At 50.5% G+C, this 26,071-nt stretch overlaps 1 protein-coding gene across 16 annotated transcripts in view; it reads left to right on the top strand.

The window, feature by feature from the left end:
- The window catches only part of NF2 (NF2, moesin-ezrin-radixin like (MERLIN) tumor suppressor), a 100,996-nt gene extending 75,168 nt beyond the window's left edge, over window positions 1–25,828 (top strand). For 5 of the 16 annotated variants that reach the window (XM_078337720.1, XM_078337716.1, XM_035268825.3 and 2 more), the window contains 5 exons: window positions 900–1,117; window positions 2,562–2,667; window positions 5,920–6,047; window positions 8,794–8,956; window positions 22,032–25,828. In XM_078337720.1, coding sequence (XP_078193846.1) covers window positions 900–1,117; window positions 2,562–2,667; window positions 5,920–6,047; window positions 8,794–8,956; window positions 22,032–22,082 — 666 coding nt within the window. In that variant the 3' untranslated portion in view covers window positions 22,083–25,828. Of the gene's footprint in view, window positions 1–899; window positions 1,118–2,561; window positions 2,668–5,919; window positions 6,048–8,793; window positions 8,957–10,823; window positions 10,952–22,031 lie in introns of those variants that run through there. The other 11 variants (XM_078337736.1, XM_078337725.1, XM_035268836.3 and 8 more) reach the window with 5 other exon arrangements.
- The last annotated feature ends 243 nt before the right edge of the window (window positions 25,829–26,071 follow it).

A 26,071-nucleotide genomic window follows, 5' to 3' on the forward strand; every position in this document is an offset into this window, starting at 1 on the left:
TTTGCTTTGATATACTTTATTTCAGCTTTTAAAAAAGTTACTGGCTTTTCTTTCCACCTGTGTTGGCAGAAGCAGATTTAGGTTAGCTCATGTGCAGCCAAATTCCACTTTCACCACGAGGTTGCCTTTATAGCCTGGGCACTACTGATATTTGGGACTGACTATCCTTTGTTGTGAGCTAGATGCCAGTAGCAGCACCTCACCTTCCGTTTGTAACAATCAAAGCATCTTCAGACATTGCCACGTCTCTTTTTTTTTTTTTTTTGAGATGATATTTTGCTCTTGTTGCCCAGGCTGGAGTATAATGGTACGATCTCAGCTCACTGCAACCTCCGCCTCCCAGGTTCAACTGATTCTCCTGCCTCAGCCTCCCAAGTAGCTGGGATCACAGGCGCGTGCCACCACACTCGGCTAATTTTTTTGTGCTTTTAGTAGAAACGGGGTGTTACCATGTTAGCCAGCCTGGTCTTGAACTCCTGACCTCAAGTGATCTGCCCGCCTTGGCCTCCCAAAGTGCTAGGATTACAGGCATGAGCCACCATGCCCAGCCTGCTACAAGTCTCTTGCAGGGAACAAAAAGCTCCTCTGGTTCGAACCACTGATTTAAAGGGAAAGAACAGAGTTTAAGTTGTTTTTCTCCGCGTGACACATAAGCCTGAGCTGAAGTGGGTACTCAGAGGAGGTGCTCTTTTTGTTCCCCATGGGTGCAGCCCGAAGGGCCCTTCTGAAAAGCTGGAGAATGTGGCTTGTCACCTCTTGTCAGAGGGTCATGGGGGGCACTCAGCAGCAGGGCCCCAGGAGTCCAAGACTCTGGTTTGTTCTATTTCTGTTTTTAAGGCAGATCTGGGCGGGAGAATAGCACATGATCCCACTTTAGCTAAGAGCCCCGTGCCTTCCAGATGCGATCCGAGGAGACGGCTGACCTGTTGGCTGAAAAGGCCCAGATCACCGAGGAGGAGGCAAAACTTCTGGCCCAGAAGGCTGCAGAGGCCGAGCAGGAAATGCAACGCATCAAGGCCACAGCCATTCGCACGGAGGAGGAGAAGCGCCTGATGGAGCAGAAGGTGCTAGAGGCCGAGGTGTTGGCCCTGAAGATGGCTGAGGAGTCAGAGAGAAGGTGAGGGGACGCTGAGCACCAGACTGGTGAGGAGGCTGGTGAAGGGCCACAGTCCAGCCTGCCCTGAGGCTGAGCTCCATAGCAGCCATCCTCAAGCTGCTTCCCCATCTTCTGGACTGGAGGGAGGCTACTTCTTTGCCAATGGCGACTGATGCTTCATCCAGTTTGGGGCTGGCGCTACCGGATGGGCATAGGAACTCAGTTCTCCTGCCAGGTGCACCTCTCTGGTCGGGCTTGTACCTCTGTGATAAGCCCCTGACCCTCTGATGGCCGTGTATGCAGGAAAACCCCTGAGTATATCCACAGACTGCTTTCAGCTGAAGAGACGTGAGAAGGCTCTTTGTTCATTAAAAAAAAACAACAATAACAAGGTTCTTTTCTGCTTTCATTCGGTGGAGCTGCAGAACAGCAGCTGCTTACCTTTAAAGGGAAACTAGTGCCTGCATCCCCCAGCCTTCCTTGGCACATGGGGGAGGAGGGCTAGGATAGTCTCTGTGACTGGTATGTCCCACTCATGGCCAGGTTGAAGGATGGAACTGTTGTCTGTACTTTTGAAAGACTATTCTAGGCCTGCAACCTTCAGATAAACACTGACACATTCCCCACAGCTTTTGGCTGTTGATTTAGAGCACTTGAATTTGGCTTTTAGTTACCAAGGTGCATTCACTACAGTTTCCTTACCACTCTTTGCATGTCATTCTGGGAATATGGTTTCTTTTTGCCTGTCCTGCTTCGGCCCCCTTGCTGTATGCAGGTCACACTCCCTGTACATGGCAGATGAGGTGCAGAGAGCCTGCAGTTAGGGACTGGATAGAACACCCTGGTCTGCCATTTGGCTTGGACTAGGGACTGCACACACACAACCTGTGATGCAGGTTGGGCCAGGTCCCTGTGCCAAGCCTCACATGCTGTGTCCACCCCAAGCCCCGCAGGGTGAGGATCTTCACCAAGGTGCAGTGCCCTCAGTGACAGGGCTCATCTTCCTGCTGGAGAAAGTGGGCACAAGGCCTGCAGGTGTTTTACCCGGGGACTGTGAAGACACAGCTCTTGCATATACTGCGCTTTGCGATCCGATATAAGAACTTTGATCCTCCAGGCTTTTCCTTTGCCCAGCTTACTTTCACCCAAAAATAAAGCAGAGAAAGCTGCTGGTGCTTCCTCCAGCTCCTCCCTCTCCCGGCTGCAGACGGTCTGGTTTCTCTCATTCCCCACCAGTTTTCCTGCTCTTCCAGTTTAGATTTACCAGCTCAAATGAAAATCTTCAGGAGTGTTGTCCTTGCTTTGGAAGTTTTCATGTAAATGTCCCTGTCCCGCTGTCCTTTTTCGCCTCTTCAGGTACCATCCTCAGGGTTAACCAAGGTCTCTCCTTTGCACAGGTAGGGTGGGGTCTTTTCCCTCCACCTGCCCTGTTCTGTGATGCTGACATCTCCTCCTTTCCTTGCAGGGCCAAAGAGGCCGATCAGCTGAAGCAGGACCTGCAGGAAGCGCGTGAGGCGGAGCGAAGAGCCAAGCAAAAGCTCCTGGAGATCGCCACCAAGCCCACGTACCCGGTGAGCCTGTGGGGTTGCCACCTGGGGCTGCCTTAGCCCTGGTGATATTCTCTTTCCTTCCGGCCCTTCGGTTCATCTGGCAGTGCCTTCAGGCTGACCATTCAAGTAAACGCATGGCAGGATGAGAGGTGCAGAGAGCCTGCAGTTAGGGACTGGGTAAAACACCCTGGTCTGCCATTTGGCTTTGGACTAGTTAGTTGTCTCTCTGGTTGCCTAGATAATAGGCAACAGGGCCTTTTCCAGCTCTGGAATCTTTTTCATGTTCTAAGTAATATAGTCCCAGATTATCCTCAAGAGAATTTGCTCTCTTGCCTCTTAATGCTGAGCTGAATGTAATCTTCAACTATCAGTATATACCATATATCATAATTATAGTTTTGGGAAGGGATTGGCTGTACATCTCAGAGTGAATTATTGCTGTGCAAGAATGAGCAGCCAATCTCAGTTTCAGGACAGAGAGGCAGACTTCCTATTAAATGGGGTCACAAAATGAATAGAAGCCTCTTTCCTTCCTTTCTTCTGTGCATTCAGTTCAGCACTTTTTTTTTTTTTTTGCATATTTGTTCTGTATCCACATTGTGCCACATAGTTGGAAGTCTCTATCCTGACAGGTGTTCTCAGGGTGCATGGGTGCCTAGAGGAGGAGGACACAGCCCATCCTGGAGGGGCAGGAGAGGCTCAGTATGGTGTCTGCACTGAAGCTTGAAGTAGGAACAGGAAGTAGCCAGGTGGAGAAGAGAACATAGGGTATTCAGGATGAGGGCACAGATGCACACATGGCCCAGACTCATACACGGCACAGTCATGCACATGGCACATCCACACACAGCACAGACAAACACACACATACCCATACATACATTCATGCACATGGCACAGGCACATACATGACACAGATGCACAAAGAGCACCAGAGGCACAAGCTGCCTGGGGTTCAAGGTGGGGGAAATGTAAGCAGTTTGCTGTTGTCATATATCCTGGTTCTCTATTACTATGTAACAACCCACCCAAGCCAACCGTGTGGCCCAAAACAACCCTTTATTAGTACCTCTGGTGGCTGGTTGGGTTGACTGGGCCAGACAGAGATCCTTGCTGGGGATCTCTCTGGTGGTCACAGTCAGATGGTAGCTGGGACTGTAGTCATCTGAGCCCTCAGCTTGGCTGAACACTTGAGATGTGTGTGTTGTTTTTATTTATTATTACTGATGTGTGTGTTGTTTTTATTTATTATTACTTTTTTTTAAAATTTATTTAGAGAGTTTCACTCTGTCACCCAGGCTGGAGTGCGGTGGCACAATCTCGGCTCAGTGCAACCTCTACCTCCTAGGCTCAAGCGATCCTCCCGCCTCTGTCTCTTGAGAAGCTGGGACCATAGGTGTGCGTCACCACACCCAGCTAATTTTGTGTGTGTGTGTTTGGTAGGGACAGGGTTTTGACATGTGGCCCAGGCTGGTCTCAAACTCCTAAGCTCAAGTGATCTGCTCGCCTCAGCTTCCCAAAGTGCTGGGATTATAGGTGTGAGCCACCGCGCCCAGTCTATGTGTTGTTTTTAAAATACACACTGGAGCAAACTTTATACACTGCTGTATCCACTCTTTCCTCTTAGCAGTCAATCCTAGAGGAGATGATTCATATCACCTTTTTAATCAAGTTTTATTGTGTAGATGGATTATAATTCATTTAACCAGTCCCTCATGGATGAGTATTTAGTCTGTTTTCTTTTGCAGTTTTGAGCAAAATAGCACTGAACATCCCTGAACACAAATCTTGACACACACACAGGGATATACTGGTAGAATAAATTCTCATAATAGAACTGTGGGGTCAAATTTTCCATTTCGATACTCTCCAAAGAAGTCGTCCCAGTTCATGCTCTCACTAGTGCTACAGCAACTAGAACTTGTTTTTTCTGGAAATTTTTATGACGTATAACATACATATAGAGAAGTGCCGAAATTACAACTATACAGCTTGAAGAATTTTCACAAACTGAACATACCCATGTACCCAGCACCCAGATCAGAAAACAGGATGTCCCTGGCACCCCAGGAGCCTTCTCTTGCCACCCTTGCAGACGGTCTGCCTCAGGCCTTGAAAGTGTCTCAAATGAATGTGTCAAGCCTCTGCTCTTTCCCAGACACTGTCCTGGACTTAATAAGGGATACAAGGATGAAAAAGAGGCAGATCGTTTGCAGGAAACTTGCAAATAGTAGAAAGACACAGCCAAAAAGAAATCTTTTACAGGATGGAATCGCTGTAAAAAGAGCCATTAGAGAACCATAAACACAGCGTTAAGGGACAGCAAAGAAAAGGGTTGCTGGCTGGCTGGGAGGAGCTAGAAAGGCTTTGGTGAGAGACTGTGGTATTTGAGAAGAGCCTTGAAAGAGGGATGAAGTATAGGGAGGAGAAATGGGATAGGCAAGGGTACCGAAACGGGAAAGCAGTAGTCCAGGGATCTTAAAAAGTACGGTCTGGGACTTAGCAGGGCAAATCATGGGAGAAGCTGGGGAGCTAGATTGGGGCCCTCTTTAGAAGACCCTTTGTTCTGGGATGAAAGTAAAAAAAAATCTAATTTCATCACTCCTGCTTCAAGCCATACTCTGGTTCCATTGTCCAAGCCTAAACCCCTCGGTGGGCAGGTAGAGCCCTTTGTGGTGGTGCCCATCTCCCACCCCTCCTCTTCACATGGCAGACTCCTGGTACCCTTACTGGGCACTGCCCAGCCTGCTGCCATGCCTCCCACCGGCAAACCTTCTCCTGGCACTGCCTGGATTCCCAGCAAAAGCAGCATCTCTTCTAGCCTCTGTTCGCTTCCTGGCTACAGTGTTTACCTTATTTAACAGTGATGATCTGTGAACACATCTATTTCCTGAACAAGACTTTCAGCTGCTCAGAGCCAGGGACGATGTCTTGTTTTCAGCATCTCCAGCCCCTCACAAAGGGCCCAGGAGTTTCCTAAATGAAAAAGCAAGTGGGAGTTTGTGTTTGATTCAACTGAGCGTGAAGAATGGTTAAAAATTTGAAGGATGAGGGAGGATTTTCCTGGATTTATATTCTTTGGTATTGTCCACCTGGCAGTGGCAAATGTGGAGGAACTGAAGTGGAGGGATGGAGGCTTGTGGTGGCACTGGGAGGTGGGACCTGAGTTGTGCCCATCACCCTGTGGCTGCTGGAGGATTGGTTGTCAGCACAGTAGTGCCCTTCTGTTCTTGTATGACCCGAAGCTCCTAATCTGAGGTTTCTCATTAATAGCCCATGAACCCAATTCCAGCACCGCTGCCTCCTGACATACCAAGCTTCAACCTCATTGGTGACAGCCTGTCTTTCGACTTCAAGGATACTGACATGAAGCGGCTTTCCATGGAGATAGAGAAAGAAAAGTATGTAGCCCCTGTGCCCTGCTGTGGGCGGCCGTGAACTAGAGTGACGGGGCCCTTGGGAGGCCGGGGCAGAGGTGAGGGGTCGCTGCAGCAGCCTGCCATTAGCTCCTGCAAAGGTTTCCTCTGTTCTTACTCCCTGGAGAAAGAATTTCCTTAATCAGAAATTAAGGGACAACAGATCAACATTCATTCTTCCAGGATAAAAAAGACATTTGACTGGTGACCTGGCATTTATGGTGGCTCCAAACCTCATGTGAAGTGTAGGACTGGGTTGTTAGCATCTCCGGGTCGGTTCAGCTGCTGTTGTACTAGACTATGGTCGTCTCCTAGTTGCGTTCTCCAGTGACTGGGATCTGTGATGGTTCCCACGTCTAGAACAAACAAAGGTGAGAATAGACTCAGGCTCTAGGCTGAAGAAGGCCGACAGCCAGGTGGGGCCCACTTTGCTGCAGTGGGTGGCGCTTGCCAGGGCCCCAGCACGGCCTGATCATGGCAGCTTTTGCTGAGCTTCCCTCTCTGCAGCCTCTGTTTTCCCTTGATGGTAGTAGAATTGGGTCAGAGATGGAAAGGATCCCCTCTGCAGAGGCAGTCTAAGCAAGGGCCCCTAGTTCCCAGAACTCGCGGTAAACTGCCGCCGCCTGCCGGAGGACAACTACAGTAGCCGGCATGCATCGAGTCCCTGTGTGTCAGGGGTTTTGGCTTTTGTCCATTTAATTCCTACTAGTTAACAAACATCAAACTGACATCAAAGGTAGGTTTTCATGTCCCCATTTTCTAAGTGAGAACTCGGATTTAGAGAGTTTAATGAACTCCCCCAGCGTCACACAGCTGATGCAGAGGAGCCCTGGGGTTAAAACCCCTCACCCACCTGACTCTGCCTTCCATGTGCTTTCCCCATGGGTAGCATCCTCAGGAAAACCCTTTGGGGAAAGTGTCTCCATGGAGTCCAGCACGAGCAACCACAACCCAGGCTGTTTCTCTTTGGGCTCTCACACTTAGCCAGTGAACCAGAGCCTCTAGCCGTCATATCTGCTGTCCATGTTCCTTTCACTGTTATCCAGACATATATATTTATGTGGTTGGGACTGGGGATAGGGGTGAAGCTATTCTGTGTCTGCTATTTTATAGTTTGCATTTTGTTACTATCTTAATTTGTTTTGGCTACTGTAACAAAATACCAGAGGCTGGGTAGCTTACAGACAACAGAAATTTATTTCTTAGCCAGGCATGGTGGCTCATGCCTATAATACCAGCACTTTGGGAGGCCAAGGCGGGCAGATGTCTTGAGCCAGGAGTTCAAGATCAGCCTGGGCAACATGGCAAAACCCCATTTCTACTAAAAATACACAAATTAGGTGGGTGCAGTGTCACATGCCTGTGGTCCCAGCTACTCACAAGGTTGAGGTGGGAGGATTGCTTGAGCCTGGGAGGCAGAGGTTGCAGTGAGCTCAGATCTCACTACTGCACTCCAGCTGGGGCAACAGAGAGACACCCTGTCTCAAAAGAAAAAAAAAAAAGAAAGAAATTGATTTCTTACAGTTCAGGAAGCTGGGAAGGCCAAGATCAAGGCATGGGCAGAGGTAGAATCTGCCTGGTTCATAGTCGGCGCCTTGTCACTATGTGCTCATGCAGTGGAAGGGATGAGGGATCTCTCTGGAGCCTCTTTTATAAGGGTGCTAATTCCATTTGTGAGGCTCTACCCTCATGACCTCCCAGAGGTCCCACCTCCTAACACCTTCACATTGGCGATTAGGTTTCAACATAGGAGTTTTGAGGAGACACAAACATTCGGCCCATGGCACTTCTTACCCTTGCACATGTAACTATGGCAATCCCTACAGAGTGTTCCTTGATATTTGTGTTGCATGTTTTTCCTGGCCATGCCCTTGTAGTTGGACACTTTGTGGGTGGTTTCTAGATTTTCACCATCATAGATGCTGTCACTCAGTGTATCTGTTCTCAGGTGAGGGTGGGGATCTTTTTTTCCTTGCATTCCGTGAGCTTCTGAGTAAGCTTCTGTCATCTTCAGATGAAGTCTCAGAACATGTGGGAGTATGGATGTGGCCTATCAAAAGAAATCATGTGAGGCTGGGCGCTGTGGCTTATGCCTATAATCCCAGCACTTCCAGGCCAGGAGTTCAAGACCAGCCTTGGCAGCATAGCAAGATCCTATCCAAAAAAAAAAAAAGAGGTTATTGAATTACTGCTCCAAGAAGGGTCAAGACAAGGAGATTGTTCTGGGTTGCCAGGAAGTTTGTTTCATGTTTTCGTTACAGAATGAAAAGCTATCTGTGACAGCTGGTATTTGTAGAGCCCCCTATGAGAATTTACTGAGGGCTTTCCTACTCTTTTTCTTTTCTTTTTTCTCCTCTCTTTTTTCTTTTTCTTTTTTTTCTTTTAATAGACACAGGATCTCATTATGTTTCCCAGGCTGGTCTCCAACTCCTGGACTGAAGCAATCCTCCTGCCTCAGCCACCCAAAGTGCTGGGATTCCAGGGGAGCCACTGTGCCTGGCCTCCTACACTTTTTAAAACTTAATCCTGACCACGGCCCTGTGATCATTATCCCAATTTTAATGATGAGGAAACATTCACAGCAGTGACCACTCCAAGCTCCCACAGCCTGTGAGTGGCCAAGTAGAGATGTGAACCCCAGGCCTCAGACCCTAGGTCCCGTGCCAAGCAGCTTGTGGGCCACAGAGCATCTGAGCCCAAACCCTGATGCACGATACCCTCTTGCTGGCAGAGTGGAATACATGGAAAAGAGCAAGCATCTGCAGGAGCAGCTCAATGAACTCAAGACAGAAATCGAGGCTTTGAAACTGAAAGAGAGGGAGACGTCCCTGGATATTCTGCACAACGAGAACTCCGACAGGGGTGGCAGCAGCAAGCACAATACCATTAAAAAGGTACCCAGGGTCTCTTTCTTGTATTTTGCTGATCAGGACAGTCGTTAATGAAATGTGAGGTTGGCAGCTGGTTTCCTCAGTAGCCAAGTCACTAGACTGTTGGCATCTTTTGTATGTACTTAGTTGAGGAAATTTTTTGACTCATGCCAGAAAGGGAATTTTAATCTGCCAATGACTATGAACCCATTGGCTTGATGGAAGTTGAGCTTGTGTTAAAAGCTCTGATATAATGAACCCCTGTTACAGGGTGGGTTTTGAGCCATTATTTAGCAGTAAAGCATAATGCCCTTTTAAGCCAAGGGGTGTTATGCTCAGGGAGCTGCTTTACTTAATGAGAAAGCAGAATGAAATGGAGGGTATTGAGAATGGACTTTCCCTCTAGACTTGCTGTGTCTTTAAGTGACAAGGACTATAAAACAAAACTGAATTTTTAACTTGTTTTCCTACTTAAAAGGAAGTATGTAGGAGAGGACCTCTTTGTTTTAAAAGAGAAGACTTCATTACGTTGCAAATAGTTTCATATCTTTCTCCATTTGTATTTTGAGCTTTCAGCATTGTTGAGATTCAGAACCTAATTTCCATATTAATTATCAGCCCAAGAGCATACCTCTCTCATTTGGGCTAAGCAGAAGGGTCCTCTCTTGCCAAATAATGCTCTGCTTTTAACTGATAGCCCTGGATCAGGTTAACACCTGTAAAATAGATGTTATTAAGATAAGAGTGGCTCTTTGGGAGGCCGAGGCAGGTGGATCACCTGAGGTCAAGAGTTCGAGACCAGCCTGACCAATATGGTGAAACCCTGTATCTACTAAAATTACAAAAATTAGCTGGGCGTGGTGGTGTGCACCTGTAGTCCCAGCTACTAGGGAGGCTGAGGCAGGAGAATCACTTGAACCCAGGAGGCGGAAATTACAGTGAGCCGAGATCGCACCACTGCACTCCAGCCTAGGCAACAGAGCGAGACTCCATCTCAAAAAAAAAAAAAAAAAAAAAGAGGACTGCCCATTGAGTAGGTAATACTGATATAGTTAATTAATTTTTACTCTTTACCTCAGTCTTTAAAATGGGCTTCCAGTTTTACTAAAGGGCTTCCCTTTAAGTTCCTGGGGTCTTGTCACTGTTGAGAGCTTAGTTTTCTTGCTTGTTTCTGGTAGCTCTCGATAGAAGAAGGTATCCACCTCTTTTCCAAAAGTCTACAAGCCAATCCTGTTTTTGGTTAAGAGACTTTGCCCAGTCAAGCAGTTGTTCTTTGGGAGGCCTCTGTGTTTAGTGGTTAGGCTGTATCTGAAACTCCAGGGAATCAGTTTCTACCTGCCACTGTTGTTGGGGGCAGTAGGGAGCCCTGACTTCTACCTCTTGACTCCAGTCACAACTGGCACCGGGTAGAGGATTCCTTTAAATAGCACAGCCTAGAAGGAAAGGCATGTCCACATTCCACATTGTTCTTTCCTCTGGCTTCTGTAATTTACTGGGCTTTCCTTCCAAAACAAAATTATTAAGCAGTAAAGGGGAGTTCGAGGGAGGCCTCAGCCATTAAGGAAAGAGAAAAACTGATGACTGGGCCAATGAGCCAATCAGCCCTTAAATGAGCTGCCTCAGACACCCCACCTCACCCCTTACCTCCAGCCTTGTCATCTGGGTCCCAGGAGCAGTCTCACCCTTTCCACCGCTGCTGTAATGAGCAGGGGCCTCAGCCACAAAAACCTGCAGTGCTGAAAGCGGAAGAGACCCGTTCCAAGCCACTAAAACGAACAAAATCACTCGTCACGATTTCAGGCCTATCCAAGCATTTTGCAAATGTCACTTGTGGCATTGTTGATATCACAGGGTATGTTTTTGTTTTTCTTATTTTATTTTGCTGGTTTAGCCTCAAGCCCAAGGCAGAAGACCTATCTGCATTTGAGTCCTCAAAGTAGGTTGTTCCCAGGTACTCTCTGTGTGGTGATGGTACTGCCCTCTGTGATACTAACCCGTGCATGAGCTTGCCTGTCTCTGTCCTTGGGCCACACTGAGCCCTCTCGAGGGCAGGTGGTGCCTGGGTACTGGCCGCAGCATGCTTTGAGTCTAAGGCAGGCATCCGCCCTGTGGAGCCAGACCAGCCTCCAGGGACCCAGAAGACTGCCTCGTTCCAAAGAGCATGTCATGGGGCTGTAGGACCAGCCATTCTTTCCATCTCATGTCATTCTTGGGCTGGGGAAGGTTATGGCTTCTTGTCCAGTCAGGTGTGTCTAAAAGTCCTTTGTCTTGGTGGCGTATTCCTTAGATAAATAACCCTAGCATGGAAATGGGGTCAATCTGGGCACTTTTGAGACTGGTATCTTTAACTCGAGATCAAGACCTTTCATGTGGTGACAGCCTCTCAAGACCCATGGTCACACCTGGCAGCTTCTGTTGTCGGGTGAAGGGGTTGCCTGTGCTGGCTCATTTTCCTTTAGAGCTTCCCCTTTCTATACACATCCCTTTTCTTTTCAAATAAAGCAAACCCAGAGCACAGGGTTCTGATGTTTGAGTCCATGGGGAGTGGCCTGTCTGCTCATCTGTGCTCAGCCGCCTCTGCTTCAGCTTCCTCTCCACAGGCTGAGCGGAGATGTGGTCGGAGTGAACTCACAGTGGAACAGTGCAGTCACAGCACCCCTGAGAGGAGCGGTCACTGGTTGCTGAGTGAATTAACTGAAGTTTGCTGCTTTTCTTCTGCAACAGTTCATTATTCTTTCAGCATGCCTAGGCAGGGGAGAGAATTTATTTTGTCCAGTAATAAAATGACATCCTGCCTCTTCTTCTCACCTAATCCTCAGTAGTACCCATGCCAACAAGCCCCCACCACCTGCCAGCAGCCTGGGATGTGTTCTCTGGAGTCTTCCCCGCAGTTTCTGCCTGTAGAATAGAATAAGCTCATTGGAAGCTTCCTACCAAAAAGAGATCTGGCATAAGATAGGTCCTACTTGTGGTTGTTATGCCATCAAGAGAGGTCAGCTGTTAAAGTCCCTGATAGATCTTATTATAAGGTACACTCGAGCTGTCAGTGGTTCCAAGAATCCATGGCATGAACCCTGTTTCATATGTGACACTTTCTATTTAGCAGGCTCCTGTTTCTTCAGCTTTCATACCCACATTGGCATTGATACCCTGACACAGAACAGTGCGTGCTTTAAGCAGGGCAGTTACGGCCAGCATTATGACAGGCAGGCCAGTTCACGGCACCCAGAACAGCCAGGTGGATCCACCTTGGTTTACTGAACTTTGTGAACCACGGGGGCAAGCAGAAAACCCCGCTGTATTCCAGCCAGTGCTGCCAGGTGTTCCCTCCATGGGCAGATGCTGCTCAACCCCAGTGTGATTTCCTTTTGCTTCTTTCTATAATGAAAGAATGCTTAAATTCTTAAATTCTTCAGGTCCTGATTTTGACTGTCATTTCTCACTGGGCTTTTACTACAGACAAAAGAAGTTTCATTTTTAGTTAAATTTGCACTGCTCTGAGGACATACATGGATGCATTTATTTGTTCGCTCATTTCAATGTCTTGATGTGAACTTGTTTTTAAAGCAGGCTGCCAGGCAGTTAATCAGATACTGGTTAATCAAGGGTTAGTAAAGGCATGGACTTGATATTTAAATGACAGGTGTTCTCTCAGCATCGCTAGATTAAATAACGCTGCACGATTAAATTCTGCTGCACATGAAGTTCACTGCACGTTCCATTTTCTAGACTTTGGCAGTCCCTGTGGTCAGTGACCGGGACTGATGACCAGCCACATGCCGGCACCAGGGTGGCTCTGGGGTGGTGCATGCTGTAGTCTGGCTGACACAAGCCTAGCTGAAGAGAAGTGCTGCTTTCGGCTTGGATGTGGGGATATCTAGATATCAAGGGCAGAACTCCATCTAGAAAGCCTGCGGATGAGAGATGCAAAGGCTGGTAGTGAATGGAACAGTTTCCAGTGTCCCAAAAGCTCGCTAATCTGGGTTCAAAGCAGCCTGCATTGGTGTTAGTTTTGTTTTGTTTTGAGACAGTGTCTCTCTCTGTTACCCAGGCTGGTGTGATCTCAGCTCACTGCAGCCTCCACTTCCCAGGCTCAAGTGATCCTCCTGCCTCAGCCTCCCAAGTAGCTGGGACTAGCCACCACACTCAACTGATTTTTGTATCTTGTGTAGAGATGGGGTTTTGCCATGTTGCCCAGGCTGGTCTTGAACTCCTGGGCTCAGCCGATCCTCCCACCTCTGCCTCCCAGAGTGCTGGGATTACCAAAGTGAGCCACTGTTCCTGGCCTGTTTTGTTTTTAATATGGTTTTTTGTTTTGTTTTTTTTTTTTTTTGAGAGAGGGTCTCAGTCTTTCACCCACATTGGTGACAGCCTCGACCTTCTAGGCTCATGCAAACCTCCCAACTTAGCCTCCCAAGTAGCTGAGACTACAGGCACATGCCACCATGCTTGACTGATTTATTTTTGTTTTTGTAAATATGGGTTTCCCCATGTTGTCCAGGCTGGTCTTGAACTCCTGAGCTCAAGTGGTCTTCCCGCCACGGCCTCCCAAAATGCTGGGATTACAGACATGAGCAGTCTTGCCTGGCCATTGTATTTGTCCTCACTTTCAGTACTCTTCTGCCTCACTGAGAGGTCTCAGAGTATGCTGTGTGGTTTCAGCAGTACCCATGGGGGCCATGTAACAAGAAGCTAGTTCAAGGGGTTTGCCCTTAGGTTATGAGGGGTAACTCCAGTCCCTCAGGAATGCTGAGTGGCCATCCACTCGGATTAACTGAGGTTCCCACTTCTCGGCCACTGTCTTTCTCTACAATTCTTACTCTCTTGAGGCACAGTGTCCTCACCTGTAAAAGGTGAATAAAAACAGTCTTTGCTCCCCAGGACTGTTGTGAGGAATAAATGAGGGAGTGTGCATGAAACACTCAGCGCAGTCAGAGGGCAGCAGGGGCTTAAAACTCCACAAAGGGAAAATCTGCTGTGGTTCCGCAGCACAGGGCCAAGGACGGTGTCATGGGCCACACTGCCACATCTAGGTGCACAACTTGTGCTGGGCATATTCATTCATTATATTAATTGCTACGTGGCTAGAAGTAAAAACTTTCAAAAAGCTATAATTAACTTCACTAGTTCCTTGTAATATATGACTTGGCTTTGCAAGGATATTTTTTCTCCTCTTGCTAATCTTAACTTCCTATATTTCCATTTTTCCCAATTGATGATCAGTACAACTAGTTTGGCATTTGCATCTGAGTCACAGCAGTGCTAGCAATCAAAAGCCGCCCTGGGGAACCTGGATTTGTTTCATTCTCAGAGGGAGTGACACGTGTTCTGACATCTGAGCCTTCTGAGTGAATGGAGTGAATCTGGCAGTCAGGCTGGGATTGGGGGACACAGGGTGCCTTGAGCCTGACTTTCGTGCTTTCAGAGCCACAGTGCTGATGATGGGAGTGGTGGCTTGGTGTGGCATAACTGTGCCACCACACCTTGGAGCTGAAAATGCAGTCCTGGATATATACATTCAGGGTCTTGCTTTCATCTCTTGAGAGGGGTTTCAGTCTCCCAATCCTGCACTGGTCTGAGTGCCAGCAAACAGAGTCATCATTTGCGTGCCTGTGGTCTCCCAGGGAGCACAGGATTTCCAAGGAAATTGATGGATGAGAAATCATGGGGGTGGTGGAGCTTAGAAAGCTTATTTCATTAGTAAATGGTTTGAACCGTCAAGGTCCAGCTGTGGTTTCCACTGAAGGAGGAACAGGAAGAAGAGGAGCCTTGCATTTATCTCAAGCGCCAGCAGCTTCTCTTGGATCAGGAAGACATAAAAGTTCAATGTCATCTTCAATTTGTGCAGGCTCCCTTTGGGGATGCAGAGCTGGTGAAGTGAAGTAGAACAGTTAAAAAAAAACACGAGGGGAAGTGATAAATCACAGAGAGAGATTGCATATGCGGGAAAGGTGTCTCCCACAATTAAAACAAGTGGTCAGAGCCTCCGTGGCAACCTCTGGTCTGCATTGCCAGCCTGGAAGATGGCTGCTAAATTACTTAAATTTAGTAGGTAGTTAACATGCCCATCCCTCCTTATGACCCCAGTGGGCCAAATGGCTCTGCTTGCTTTAGGAACTGGGCATTGTATTGTAGAGCATCCTCAGCCTTGACATAAAAGGTAGCACACTGGCTCCCCAGCCCTGAACCTTCCCTTTCTTGTTGCTGGAGCAAGGCAGGGGTAAGATGGGGAAGGAAAGAAAGAGGAGTGGGGAGTGGGGCGGGGAGCAAGAATGTACAGGGAGCAGCAGCACCACCACCAGATGTGGGCATAGCGCTCATGGAAGAGATTGCCGTGGCTATCGGAACTCTGACTCTCCACCCACTGGCTCTGTGGACGCACAGGGAAGGCATTAGGAACTGCAGGTAGCGCTTCTCCAGGATATAACACCTTGGGCTCATCCCTGAAGGCCACTCCCACCACTCACACACACTGGATGAGTCTTGTCACTGTTGAGAGCTTAGTTTTCTTGTTTCTGGTAGCTCTAGATAGAAGAATGTATCGGCCTCTTTTCCAAAAGTCTGCAAGCCAATCCTGTTTTGGGTTAAGAGACTTTACCCGGTCAAGCAGTTGTTGTTTGGGAGGTGTAGAAGAGCCTGCCTGGCCTGCGGAGGGTATTTTACGACCATTTGGAAGTGCCTGAGGATATTACCAGGCCTTATTTGATGCAGTAAAACATCCCATTTGGCCCCTCGGCACTGAAGATATGTTTGAGTGCAGCTCTCCTCCAGCACTGGATTTGCTGCTGCAGCAGTGGGAGGGAAGAGCCGGGATGCAAACTCATTCTGCGGGCCGAGGTTCTGTTCTCATGATCTTTGCTGTGATTTCTCTTTTGATGTTGGCAATTTTAAAATGACATCAGTCTATCTGGACCTTTTTCCTAAGGCACTTGCTCAGACCACTCAGTAGATACCATTTAGCCGCCACCTGCCCAGTGAGGTGAATCAGGCCCATTAGGCCATTTGTCAGGCGAAGGAATGGAGGATTGAGGGCCCCGCCGGCACCACAGGGCAGCCTGAGAAACAGGCAGACAGGTTTCCAGGCAGCTTCTGCCGCTTTGGGTTCCTCAGGGATTAATACGCAAAAAGGGTTCCTTGGGTTTTCCACGGCAGATTTCTCTTGAGAGCAGATAAAGTAGCTAATACCAAATTGGATTTGTTCTTTGGGGTGGACTTGGCCTTTCATTCCACCTCTGTGTAGGGTAAGTGTGTGGATAGTGCTGCCACTGTGCACATCAGCAGATGGCATTTGGGTGCAAGCTGTCCCTAGCGAGACTGCAGAAAAGCTTGATCTGGCCACCTCACACAGCCATCCCCCTTCACTGGCCCTTCCTCTTGGCTCATTTGGAAGGGGGAAGGTTTCCCACACCCCAAACCAAAGATCCTTTTGGAATTTGCTGCTACTGGATTCAGCTGTCACCTTTCTGCTCCGAGTCTGCTTTCTCCCTGTGGATCTGCGTGCCAGAGAATCTGCGTGTCCTTTTGTGTCTACACCCTCCCCCGCTCCTTCATTTTCAATATGTAGTAGCAAAGAGGAAGTATAACATGATTTTAGGGCTCGCATTTCAATTCCACTGCATTTTTATGGGACAAGCCGAGACCCAGCGCCTGGAGTTATTAGGTTAGTATCTAAAATGGGTTCAGCGCTATGAGTCTTATTGTTTAAAATGAATGAGATGGTCCTCTGCCGCCTTCTTTTCTCCTCCCTTGGGATGAGTGGATTGAGGCAAAGCCCCCAGAGACGAGCTGAAGGAATCCTGGCGCTCTGATTAGTTTTGTTCCCTGGCTTAATTGTACATCTTCCTTTCTCTCACCACTGATAGCCAAAGTGGCTCTGTGTCTCCCCCCACCTCCCCTTGCTTTAGGAACAAGATGATCACAATGCAGCCTTGTGAATCAATTTTCTCTCTGTGCTGATGAAAGTGTAATTCATTCTTAATCAAGCAGCCTTGCTGCTGCAGGCTTCATGCCGGAATACATTTAGTTACCCTGCCATCACTTTGGGAAACTATCCCCCAAAAGGACTTTTAGAGGAGAGCTGGAAGGAGAGTTGGCAGTGTGCCTTGGGCTGTGGTTTTCCAGCAGGGGGCACTCTCAGGAACGATGCTGGTGGAGGCTTTGTAGCTGGAAGCCTTCCTCTGCTGGCAGGGCAGCAGGGAAATGTTTGTCACAGGGACCTTCCAGGCTTGCTTTCTCCAGACCCTGGGGCCATTTCTCAGGAGTACCTTAATGGCCCACCCAGAATCCTCAGGTAGCAGTGAGCAGGAACAGTTGAGGCTGCAGATGGCATGCCTGGGTTAGAGAGTGCAGGCTGGGTACCAGTTTCTTTTAACCGGCCGCTTCTCTCTTTTTAAGTAGACAGATGTGTCTCCTGAATCTGAACTTGTTTAGATCAGGTAGATGTGTCTGTTTTTGTCACACCACGCACAATTTGGGGAGCGTAAGGAGTCGTGGCTCTGCCAGAGTGGAACTCTCGTAAGTTCTCCCCTGCCCTCTCACAGCCTGCTGGCTGTCACAAACAGCTGGCAGTTTTATGGAGAGGTGGGCAGGGGGAAAGGGACTCTGCCAGGGCTGAGTCTTGATGTTGGGCAAGAAGAGCCAGGCCCCAACAAGTGGATCAGCTGTGAAGATGAACAGTAAGATAGCAACAAAGCCTCACAGATCTGCCCCAGAGGAAGAAAAGGAAGTTCATCTTCAGAATGGAATTGGATTAGTGACAGACTCGAGCAGCCGGTTCAGTTGAGAGAGAACTTAATTCCTCCTGTGTTATTCACGCGGCTGATTCTAATCAGATGTGAAGAGACAGCTGGAGAAGAGCAGTGGGTTAGCCCGTGCCTGGTGCGGAGGCTTCATGTTCTTGTAGGCATATTCAGGGAGCTGGCAGGAGTGCTTTGGGTTGGAGACTCTGAGCAGGGCCCTTGGGTTTATAGCCTGCCCAAGGAGCTGGGCCCGGCTGCAGGACTCCCATGGTTGGACCTCGTCTAGATTCAGTGAGAGTTGTTTTTTTTTTTTTTTTTTTTTTTGAGACAGAGTTTCGCTGTTGTTACCCAGACTGGAGTGCAGTGGCACGATCTCGGCTCACCACAACCTCCGCCTCCTGGGTTCAAGCAATTCTCCTGCCTCAGCCTCCCGAGTAGCTGGGATTACAGTCACGCGCCACCATGCCCAGCTAATTTTTGTATTTTTAGTAGAGACGGGTTTCACCTTGTTGACCAGGATGGTCTCGATCTCTTGACCTCGTGATCCACCTGCCTCGGCCTCTCAAAGTGCTGGGATTACAGGCTTGAGCCACCGCACCCGGCCTTCAGTGAGAGTTTTGAAGGAGAGCACATGGCAGATGTCACTGGTCACACTCACCAGAGCGTGGCCCACTCGTCTTCAGGATTCAAAGGCAGTTGACCAGACTTGGTAGGTCCCGGACTGGTGCAGACATTGTCCTTGAGACCCTGCTTGTACACCCTGAGGTGCTCCTGCTTCATCGCCTGCTGAAATTTGGAGACCTCCTCTTCCTGGATAACCTTCAACATACACATTGTATGTGCTAGGAATTCCCCACCCTCTGGGGGACTCCACTTTCCAAGCAGGCAAGGCTGGGAAGGGGAGGGCTGTTTCTGGATTGCCAAAGGGAGCATTTTTGTTTGGAATTCGGAGAGGGGATGGGACTCACCAGAGTGGCTTCAAGGCTCTCAACTCACAGTGCAACATAGGACAAGGGAGGGCCTTCATGGGACTCTCTCCACAGCACCTTCTGGCTCTAGCAAACAGGTGTTGCTGGGCGGTGGAGAGGGAGCCGGGCTGGTCGCTGTATTGGAAGATGTACCTAACACTGGCGGGCCTGCACACCTTAGGGTATGAGAGCATCACAGGGGAACCAGGAAACTTGTTAGCCAGTTTTCATGTGTTTAAAAAGAAGACGTGGAGGCAGAGTTGATTTTATGAAGGGCTAGCTTTTTGCCATTTCTTCTGAGCTTTTGCCTGTTCCTTTGTGAATACTTCCTGCCTGTGGTTGTGTTGCAAATGTGGCAGCCAGTGAGTTTTCTAGAAGCAGCAGATGGTGAAAGATCCACAGGTGAGGAGCCTGCCCACTGGAGGGGTGAGGCAGTGCCCAGGCAGGGCATGCAGGTGGCAGAACTGTTTGCGTGCCCCATGGGGAGGCTTCCCAAGCTTTCTGTAGAAAAACTGTCCAAGGGCGAATGGCTGCCCTGAGCTTCTACCTGCAGGAAAGAAGCCCAAGGACTCTCCTTGTCTCACTGCCTGCCTTCCTCACCTGCTGGGGTCTGAGATAAAGGATACAAAGAGGTGGAAGCAGAGCCATGGGCGTGGCTGGAAGGGCCACTCCAGCAGCAGGGAGGACCATTGTGCAGTCACTTCTGACTCCAGGGATCCTGTGGGGACTGGAAACCACAGGAATTTCACACGGAGGGTAAAGGGTGGGGCAGCAGCCAGGTCTGTCTGTGGGCCAAGCAGTGATGGCAGAAGGCTTCCAGGGCCCTTGGGCAGCAGCCATTACTGACCAGCGCAGCCAGGTCTCAGCCGCCTCGGTCTGGTGGGTCTGCCTTCCCTCTGACCGCCTCAATGCTTTCTGGAAGACTGCGGCTCTCTCTCCTCCTGCCCACTGGCTGTGGTGCCTTCCTAATTCTGTGTGGGCAGACTGATTTCCCTCTCTACCTTTCCTTGGGGCTGAGGCGAAGTTCCTGCTCTTGCAAGATAAGAGATGGGGCTGAGGTGCAGCTGGGGTGGGGCTCAGGAAGCAGCCCGCCCACCTGAGAGCTCTCTGCGTCCTAATCAGCACATGCTTGAGTCACTGGAATTTGGTGCTGCTGGCGCTGCCAGAACCCTCCCCTGGCACCTCAAGGGGACAGCCACCATGCTCCTCAGGTGGAGGATCCAGGAATTCTTGGAGCCAACATTGCACAAATGGCCAGGAGCCTCTCAAGACCCCCACAGCCTGGGCTTCCTGCCTGGGTAAGTGGCCAGAGGCCTCATGGGGGCATCACTTGGCCTGCCTGGTAGGCGTGGTGGCCAGCACCGTATGCAACCCTGCTGTTGCCTGCATCCCTTCCTAAAGAGCACCCTGTTTCCCCCTGGAAGGAGAGGAGCCAGGGCTGGGGAGGGGAGAAACGCGACGCTGCTATTAGCAATTACAGCTGCCGAGTTCCACCATGCGCCAGGCGCAATGCTGAGTGCATCACACCCCACCCCACAAGGAAAGGGCTACCATCGCTCCTGCTTCACAGTGAGGAACTGAGGCCAGAGGGGAGCAAGTGACCTGCCCAGGGCCACACAGCTGGTCAATAGCCCAGCTGGGCCTTGTACCAGGCAGCTGACTGTGCCTGTGTCTGACTGAAAGTGGCTGTTAATCTCAGAAACCTGAGTGGAGACACTGCGCTTACATCCTTACATTTAAACCCTCTCCCATTTTTGCTGCGGTAGTTCTCTGGCAGCTAAATCTCTTCCTTCTTTCACCAGGGGAGTGACCATCCTGGTTCCCATCATCACAGGGCACATAACTCCTGGCCCTTCTCCAAGTACATTTAGGGAGAAGCCCGTCCTGACGCAGCTCCCTTCTACAGGGAGTTCCACTTAGGCAAAAAAGCGCTCTCCGTTCCCATCAAAATGGGGCTTTCCAGAGGGCTCTGAAATGAGTTCCGCTGAAGAAAGCAGCTCAGCTGCCTCCCCACATTCCGCTTGTTAGTTGGGAACTTCAAGGCCAAAAGATTTGGCAGGATGTATGGAGTCGCTCTCAAGCTGTCTCATTCTGAGCACACTAATGCTGCCTGTCTTCTGATGGTGAAGTGGTCGGTTTGGAGTCTCCCTCCCCTTTATGCAGCCACCGATAGGACTGAGGACTTTTCACATGCAGACTTGAGGGGTCAAGAGGATGGGGCAGACCATCTTGCCTGCCCCGTGGCAACCTCCAGAGGAAAGAGGCTCAAAGAGGTCAAGGCTGTCTGCGGTGAGCTGAAGAGTGAGCTCCCAGACCTTCTCAGCCCGTGGGGAGCTCTGGCCTCTCCCACACACCTCACTGTTTAGTTATCATCATAGCCAACATACTGGTCACTTAACAAATACTGTTTGAACTCCTGATCAGCACATAGCACTAAGCCAGGTATTTTGGGGATGTGAAGATGAACGGTGCAGACTCCCTGGCCTCTACCTCTGAGCTCCTGCAGGAAGTCCCAGAGCTGGAAATGGAACATGGTCACACCCAGGGCATTGATTTCAGGAGTCAGTGGAGAGCAGGGAATAGGGAGAGTGCTGGCTCCAGATTCTTCTGTCCAGGGAGATGCTGGGAAGTGGCCCAGAGTCAGGGGCTTAGGAGGTCGCAAACTTCAAGCCAAGAGTTCAGTCCCTGATCCGCCCCATCCTCCTCCACATCTCCCTCACTCTGTCCTTCTTTACATTGCTGGGCAGAGTGCTGCCCATGTGCACCAGCCCTCCCTGCCTGCACCAGCACCACTGAGAAAGCCATTGCCTCCCAGCTCGTGGAGAGAAACCCCTTCTCAGCTGCTGGGCCATGGGCAAGTTTGCTTTGGGACCACCTGGGGAACCAGGAGTAGAAGAGGTAAACTCTTCCTCATCTGCCACAGGCCTGCCTTGCAGGAGGCCACGTCGCCTTGCCCCAGCCATGGGGCATGAGGACTAAGATGCTTGCCCTGCCAAGCCCAGAGGGGGTGAGCAGCCCCAGGTGGTGCCACCACAGACAGGACATCGCAGAAGTGGCTCAGGGACCTTGGGAGACAGGAATGTGAGAATCTATTCAAATAGCCAGGGATCTTCGGTCCTCTGTCAAGGGGCAGTGCTGACGGCTTGTTCCTGCTGGCGTGCCTCTGCCCACCAGCCCTCCCCTTGCACTTCCTCATTTGTCACCTCCTAATTTGAATTCATGGGCAAATCTGGCTGCTTTTGTGGGACTGACCGCCAACTTCTTGAGCGTCTATTTGAGCAGCCTTCCCTTTTGCTCTTAACCACCTTTGAGGTGAGTCCAGGTGGCAGGACAGGACCCTGTGTGACAGCTGAGATCTCGTGCCCTCTCAACCTCTTCTCTGCTCTCTTACAGCTTACCTTGCAGAGCGCCAAGTCCCGAGTGGCCTTCTTTGAAGAGCTCTAGCAGGTGACCCAGCCACCCTAGGACCTGCAACCTCTGCTCCCAGCACCGCCCGATGGACCAGACACCAAGAGAGCCATCCATAGGGAGCTGGCTGGGGGTTTCCATGGGAACTCCAGAACTTTCCCCAGCTGAGTGAAGAGCCCAGCCCCTCTTATGTGCAATTGCCTTGAACTACAACCCTGTAGAGATTTCTCTCATGGTGTCCTAGTTCTCTGACTTGAGTCTTTGTTTTAAGAAGTATTTGTCTTCCTTTGTCTAATGGATTCCTGACTCCCATTGTCCGAGGCTCCCTGGGGTGTGTGTGTCTTGCACTCCAGAGCTGATCTCCAGCACCCATCCAGGGAAGCTGTTGTAGGGAGTGGGATACTGAAGCCCTGAGAGGCCAGTGCCATCATCCCCACTCCACCCAGGGTTCCAGAACATTCATTGCCCCACAGGTGAGGACCTGGCATGCAGTGAAGTAGCCCAGCCTGGCAGAGCCCAGGCCCAGCATGACTGCCAGCTTCTCATCGTTAGGGAGCCCGCCCAGAGCTCGTGACAAGCAAGTGTTGGGTCCCCGCCAGGCGCCCCGAGGCGGCGCTCTGGCTGGCAGCTGGTGGGGAATAGGCAAGGCAGCTGTGGCTGGGAGAGACTTTAGGCAGAAGCTGTGATGCAGGCTGACTGCCAGCCGAGGGGCTGGGAGGCAAGCAGTGCCTTGCAGTAACTGACGGTACGAGGCACTCAGTGTCCCCCTCTGGCTACCCTAGACCAGGGTCCAAGAGGCAGGTGGGAGCCACTCATGTCTTCCCTATTGCCCGGCAGCCATAGGCACTCCTACCTGTATGGCACTGGGCACTACCTGATCGTGCTGTAGTTAGCACCCGGAACCCGCTGTGACCGAGGATCTGGAAGCCCTGTGGCCCTACAGGTGCGGCTTCTCACTGGCCCAGACTCCGAGCTCTGTGGCCCACTCTGCACGGCCCATCTGCTTCACCTTCCCTCCTGGCCACATGCCAATGGGCACAGATCACTTCCCAACCCACTGTTGTACCCAGCCCTCACTTTGCTGTTGCCCTTGTCCCCCTTCGGGCCCTGAATTTTCTGTTCCCCAGGGGCCAGCCAGGGCCCTTTGTGCCCCTCCCCGCACAGACTTGTTGCAGGTGTCCACTCACAGGTGGCGCCTCCAGCTGACACAGGACCCACCTCCATACCAGGCAGAAGAAGGTCACAGAACCACCCCCACGGCTTACTCACTTCACTCCTTGGTTTTTGTTTTTGTTTTTGAGATGGAGTCTCTCTGTTGCCCAGGCTGGAGTGCTGGTGCAATCTCGGCTCTCTGCAACCTCCGCCTCCTGGGTTGGAGCGATTCTCCTCTGTCAGCCTCCGGAGTAGCTGGAACTATAGGAGTGCACTACCACACCTGGCTAATTTTTTTTTTTTTTTTTTTTTTGAGACAGAGTCTTGCTCTGTCACCCAGGCTGGAGTGTAGTGGACTGATCTCAGCTAGTTCACTGCAACCTCCACTTCCCGGGTTCAAGGGATTTTCATGCCTCAGCCTCCCTAGTAGCTGGGATTACAGGCGCCTGCCACCACGCCCAGCTAATTTTTTGTATTTTTAGTAGAGATGGGGTTTCACTATCTTAGCCAGGATGATCTTGATCTCCTGACATTGCAATCTGCCCGCCTCAGTCTCCCAAAGTGCTGGGATTACAGGTGTGAGCCACCACGCCCGGCTCTAATTTTTTGTATTTTTAATAGAGACAGGGTTTTGCCATGTTAGCCAGGTTGGTCTCAAACTCACACCTGGGATTACAGGCTTGCACCACCACCACCGAAGCCAGCCCCTTCTTGCCCTTTCTTTTCTCCATGGCTGATGCTGCTGTGACCAGCCAGGGCCCTTGAGATCCTTCCAGTTGGGCTATTATGCAAAGCAGGTGATTCGTCTTAATCAGATAAAAGACTCAGTAACTGGAGGCACTATGGGGGCCTAGAGATTTTTGGAGAGCAGAGTTGGTCTCTGGCAATTCCATCTGGTTTTGAGAAACTGAGAAGCTCACAGAGATCCTGCCTTCTTCCCACTATCAGGCTGACCTAATGGGGTCAGGCTGCTCGGCACCTGCTTGGGCCACCTTGCCCCCAAGAAACCAGCCCTGGGTACCACCCAGCTGCTGATGGTCTGCAGGGTGGGACTCCAGACCTGGAGCCTAAGTGTAGATGCTGTGGCCCTGTGTCTTCCTAGTCTGTCCCAGCCAGGAGCAGAAGCTTCAGGTGTTTGTAAAGTGAGGTCTGACTCTTGTGTTGTGGCTCTGTCTCTTCAGTCTTCTTTTTTTTTTCGAGATGGAGTCTTGCTCTAACGCCCAGGCTGGAGTGCAGTGACGCAATCTCAGCTCACTGCAACCTCCACCTCCCGGGTACAAAAGTCTCCTGCCTCAGCCTCCCAAGTAGCTGGGATTGCAGGTGTGTGCCACCACACCCGGCTAATTTTTGTATTTTTAATAGAGACAGGGTTTTGCCATGTTGGCCAGACTGGTCTCAAACTCCTGACCTCAGGTGATCCGCCCACTTGGCCTCCCAAAGTGATGGCATTACAGGTGTGAGCCACCAAGCCCGGCCTCTCTTCTGTCTTAAAGCCCATCCCTGGATTTCCACCAGGAGTTACTTTCCTCCCGACCTGTAAATTTATTCTTTAATAGTGACTGCAGGCCAGAGCATAATGGTGGTTTATAAAAACTTGTGGTGCTTTGTTTCCTTATTTAACTGCTGTGTGTACTTCTGAAGACTGGGAAGTGCCACGCGGCCTCAAGGGAGCTGGCTGGTGTTTGAGCTGTGGCAGAAGCACCTGGGGCTCCGGGGAGCAGGCTCAGGACTGCAGGACCTCGCGCAATCACAAGCACTTCCCCCTCCTTGAGGCAGGAATCCGAGGTGCCTCCCCCACAGACGGAGAAGGTGGAGAGGAGGATGGGCCCCAGGTGGGTCTCAAGCCTCAGTAGCAGGAGAAAGAAAGAGATGCCTGATTTTCAGAGACTGGTGCCTGCGGCTGGGATGACTGCATCCTTTTTAAGTGAACGTTTTAGGGCCTGGGAGCTTGTCAAGTAAGGAAGTCTCAGAAGCCCATAGAGTGGCATCCTGCCCATGGTGATTTCATCACGAGCCCTTTTGCTGGCTCTTGGGCAGAAGCCCCATGGCACTGGGACCCTTCGTGAGGTCACTGCCCAGCTCATGGTATCTGCAAGGCTACCCTGTTGGCCGGTAGCCATGCACAGCTGTGCAGCACAGACCGCTTCATTCATCCTGATTGGGGTCCCATGTCAGCCACAGCAGTCCCCAACCTGTGTTGTCCACCCCGTTATCAATGTACCTGCCAGGCCCTGCTGGACAGACCCCGTGGCATCACATAACACTTAATGAGTGGCTGTGTCTTGTAATTTTGGGGACAGGTTTCTCTCTCTTCCTCTCTTTTTCAAAAGCCCAGAAGGCTGACAACCAGCCTCAGTGACTAAGTGTTCCTCACTGACAGGGCGGGGCCTCGCCACCCCTGGAGGAGGAGCCTTGGTAGGGAGCCAGCCTGGCCCAGTGGCCCTGGGGCCAAACCTGCCCTCCAGGGCTTTCAGGGAAGCGCCATCCATTTTCAAAGATGTCAAAGTCACTTCTTCCTTTGGGCCCGAGTCCTGCCTCCTGTCAGGGCCAGACCGTGGAAGGCTATTTTCTATTCTGGGGAACTATTGTAATTTAAATGATTGTTTTAATAAAAATTCTAAGCTGGAAAATATTTGTCTTGGGCTTCCTCAGTTTGCCTGTTGCTCAGGCCATTGAGGGGTCAAGCACGCGGCTGGGTGGGGGGCCGTCTCATGGGGTTCTGTGGAGAAATGAGCCCTCTGCTGTACCTGACTGCCCGAGCCTTCATAAACTCTGACCCCTTGTCTTTGGTGGCAAATGAATCACCTCCTTTTGGCCGGGCGCGGTGGCTCATGCCTGTAATCCCAGCCCTTTAGGAGGCCGAGGTGGGCAGA

This window comes from Callithrix jacchus, chromosome 1 (genome assembly GCF_049354715.1).
Source record: "Callithrix jacchus isolate 240 chromosome 1, calJac240_pri, whole genome shotgun sequence".
Classification (NCBI taxonomy): domain Eukaryota; kingdom Metazoa; phylum Chordata; class Mammalia; order Primates; family Cebidae; genus Callithrix; species Callithrix jacchus.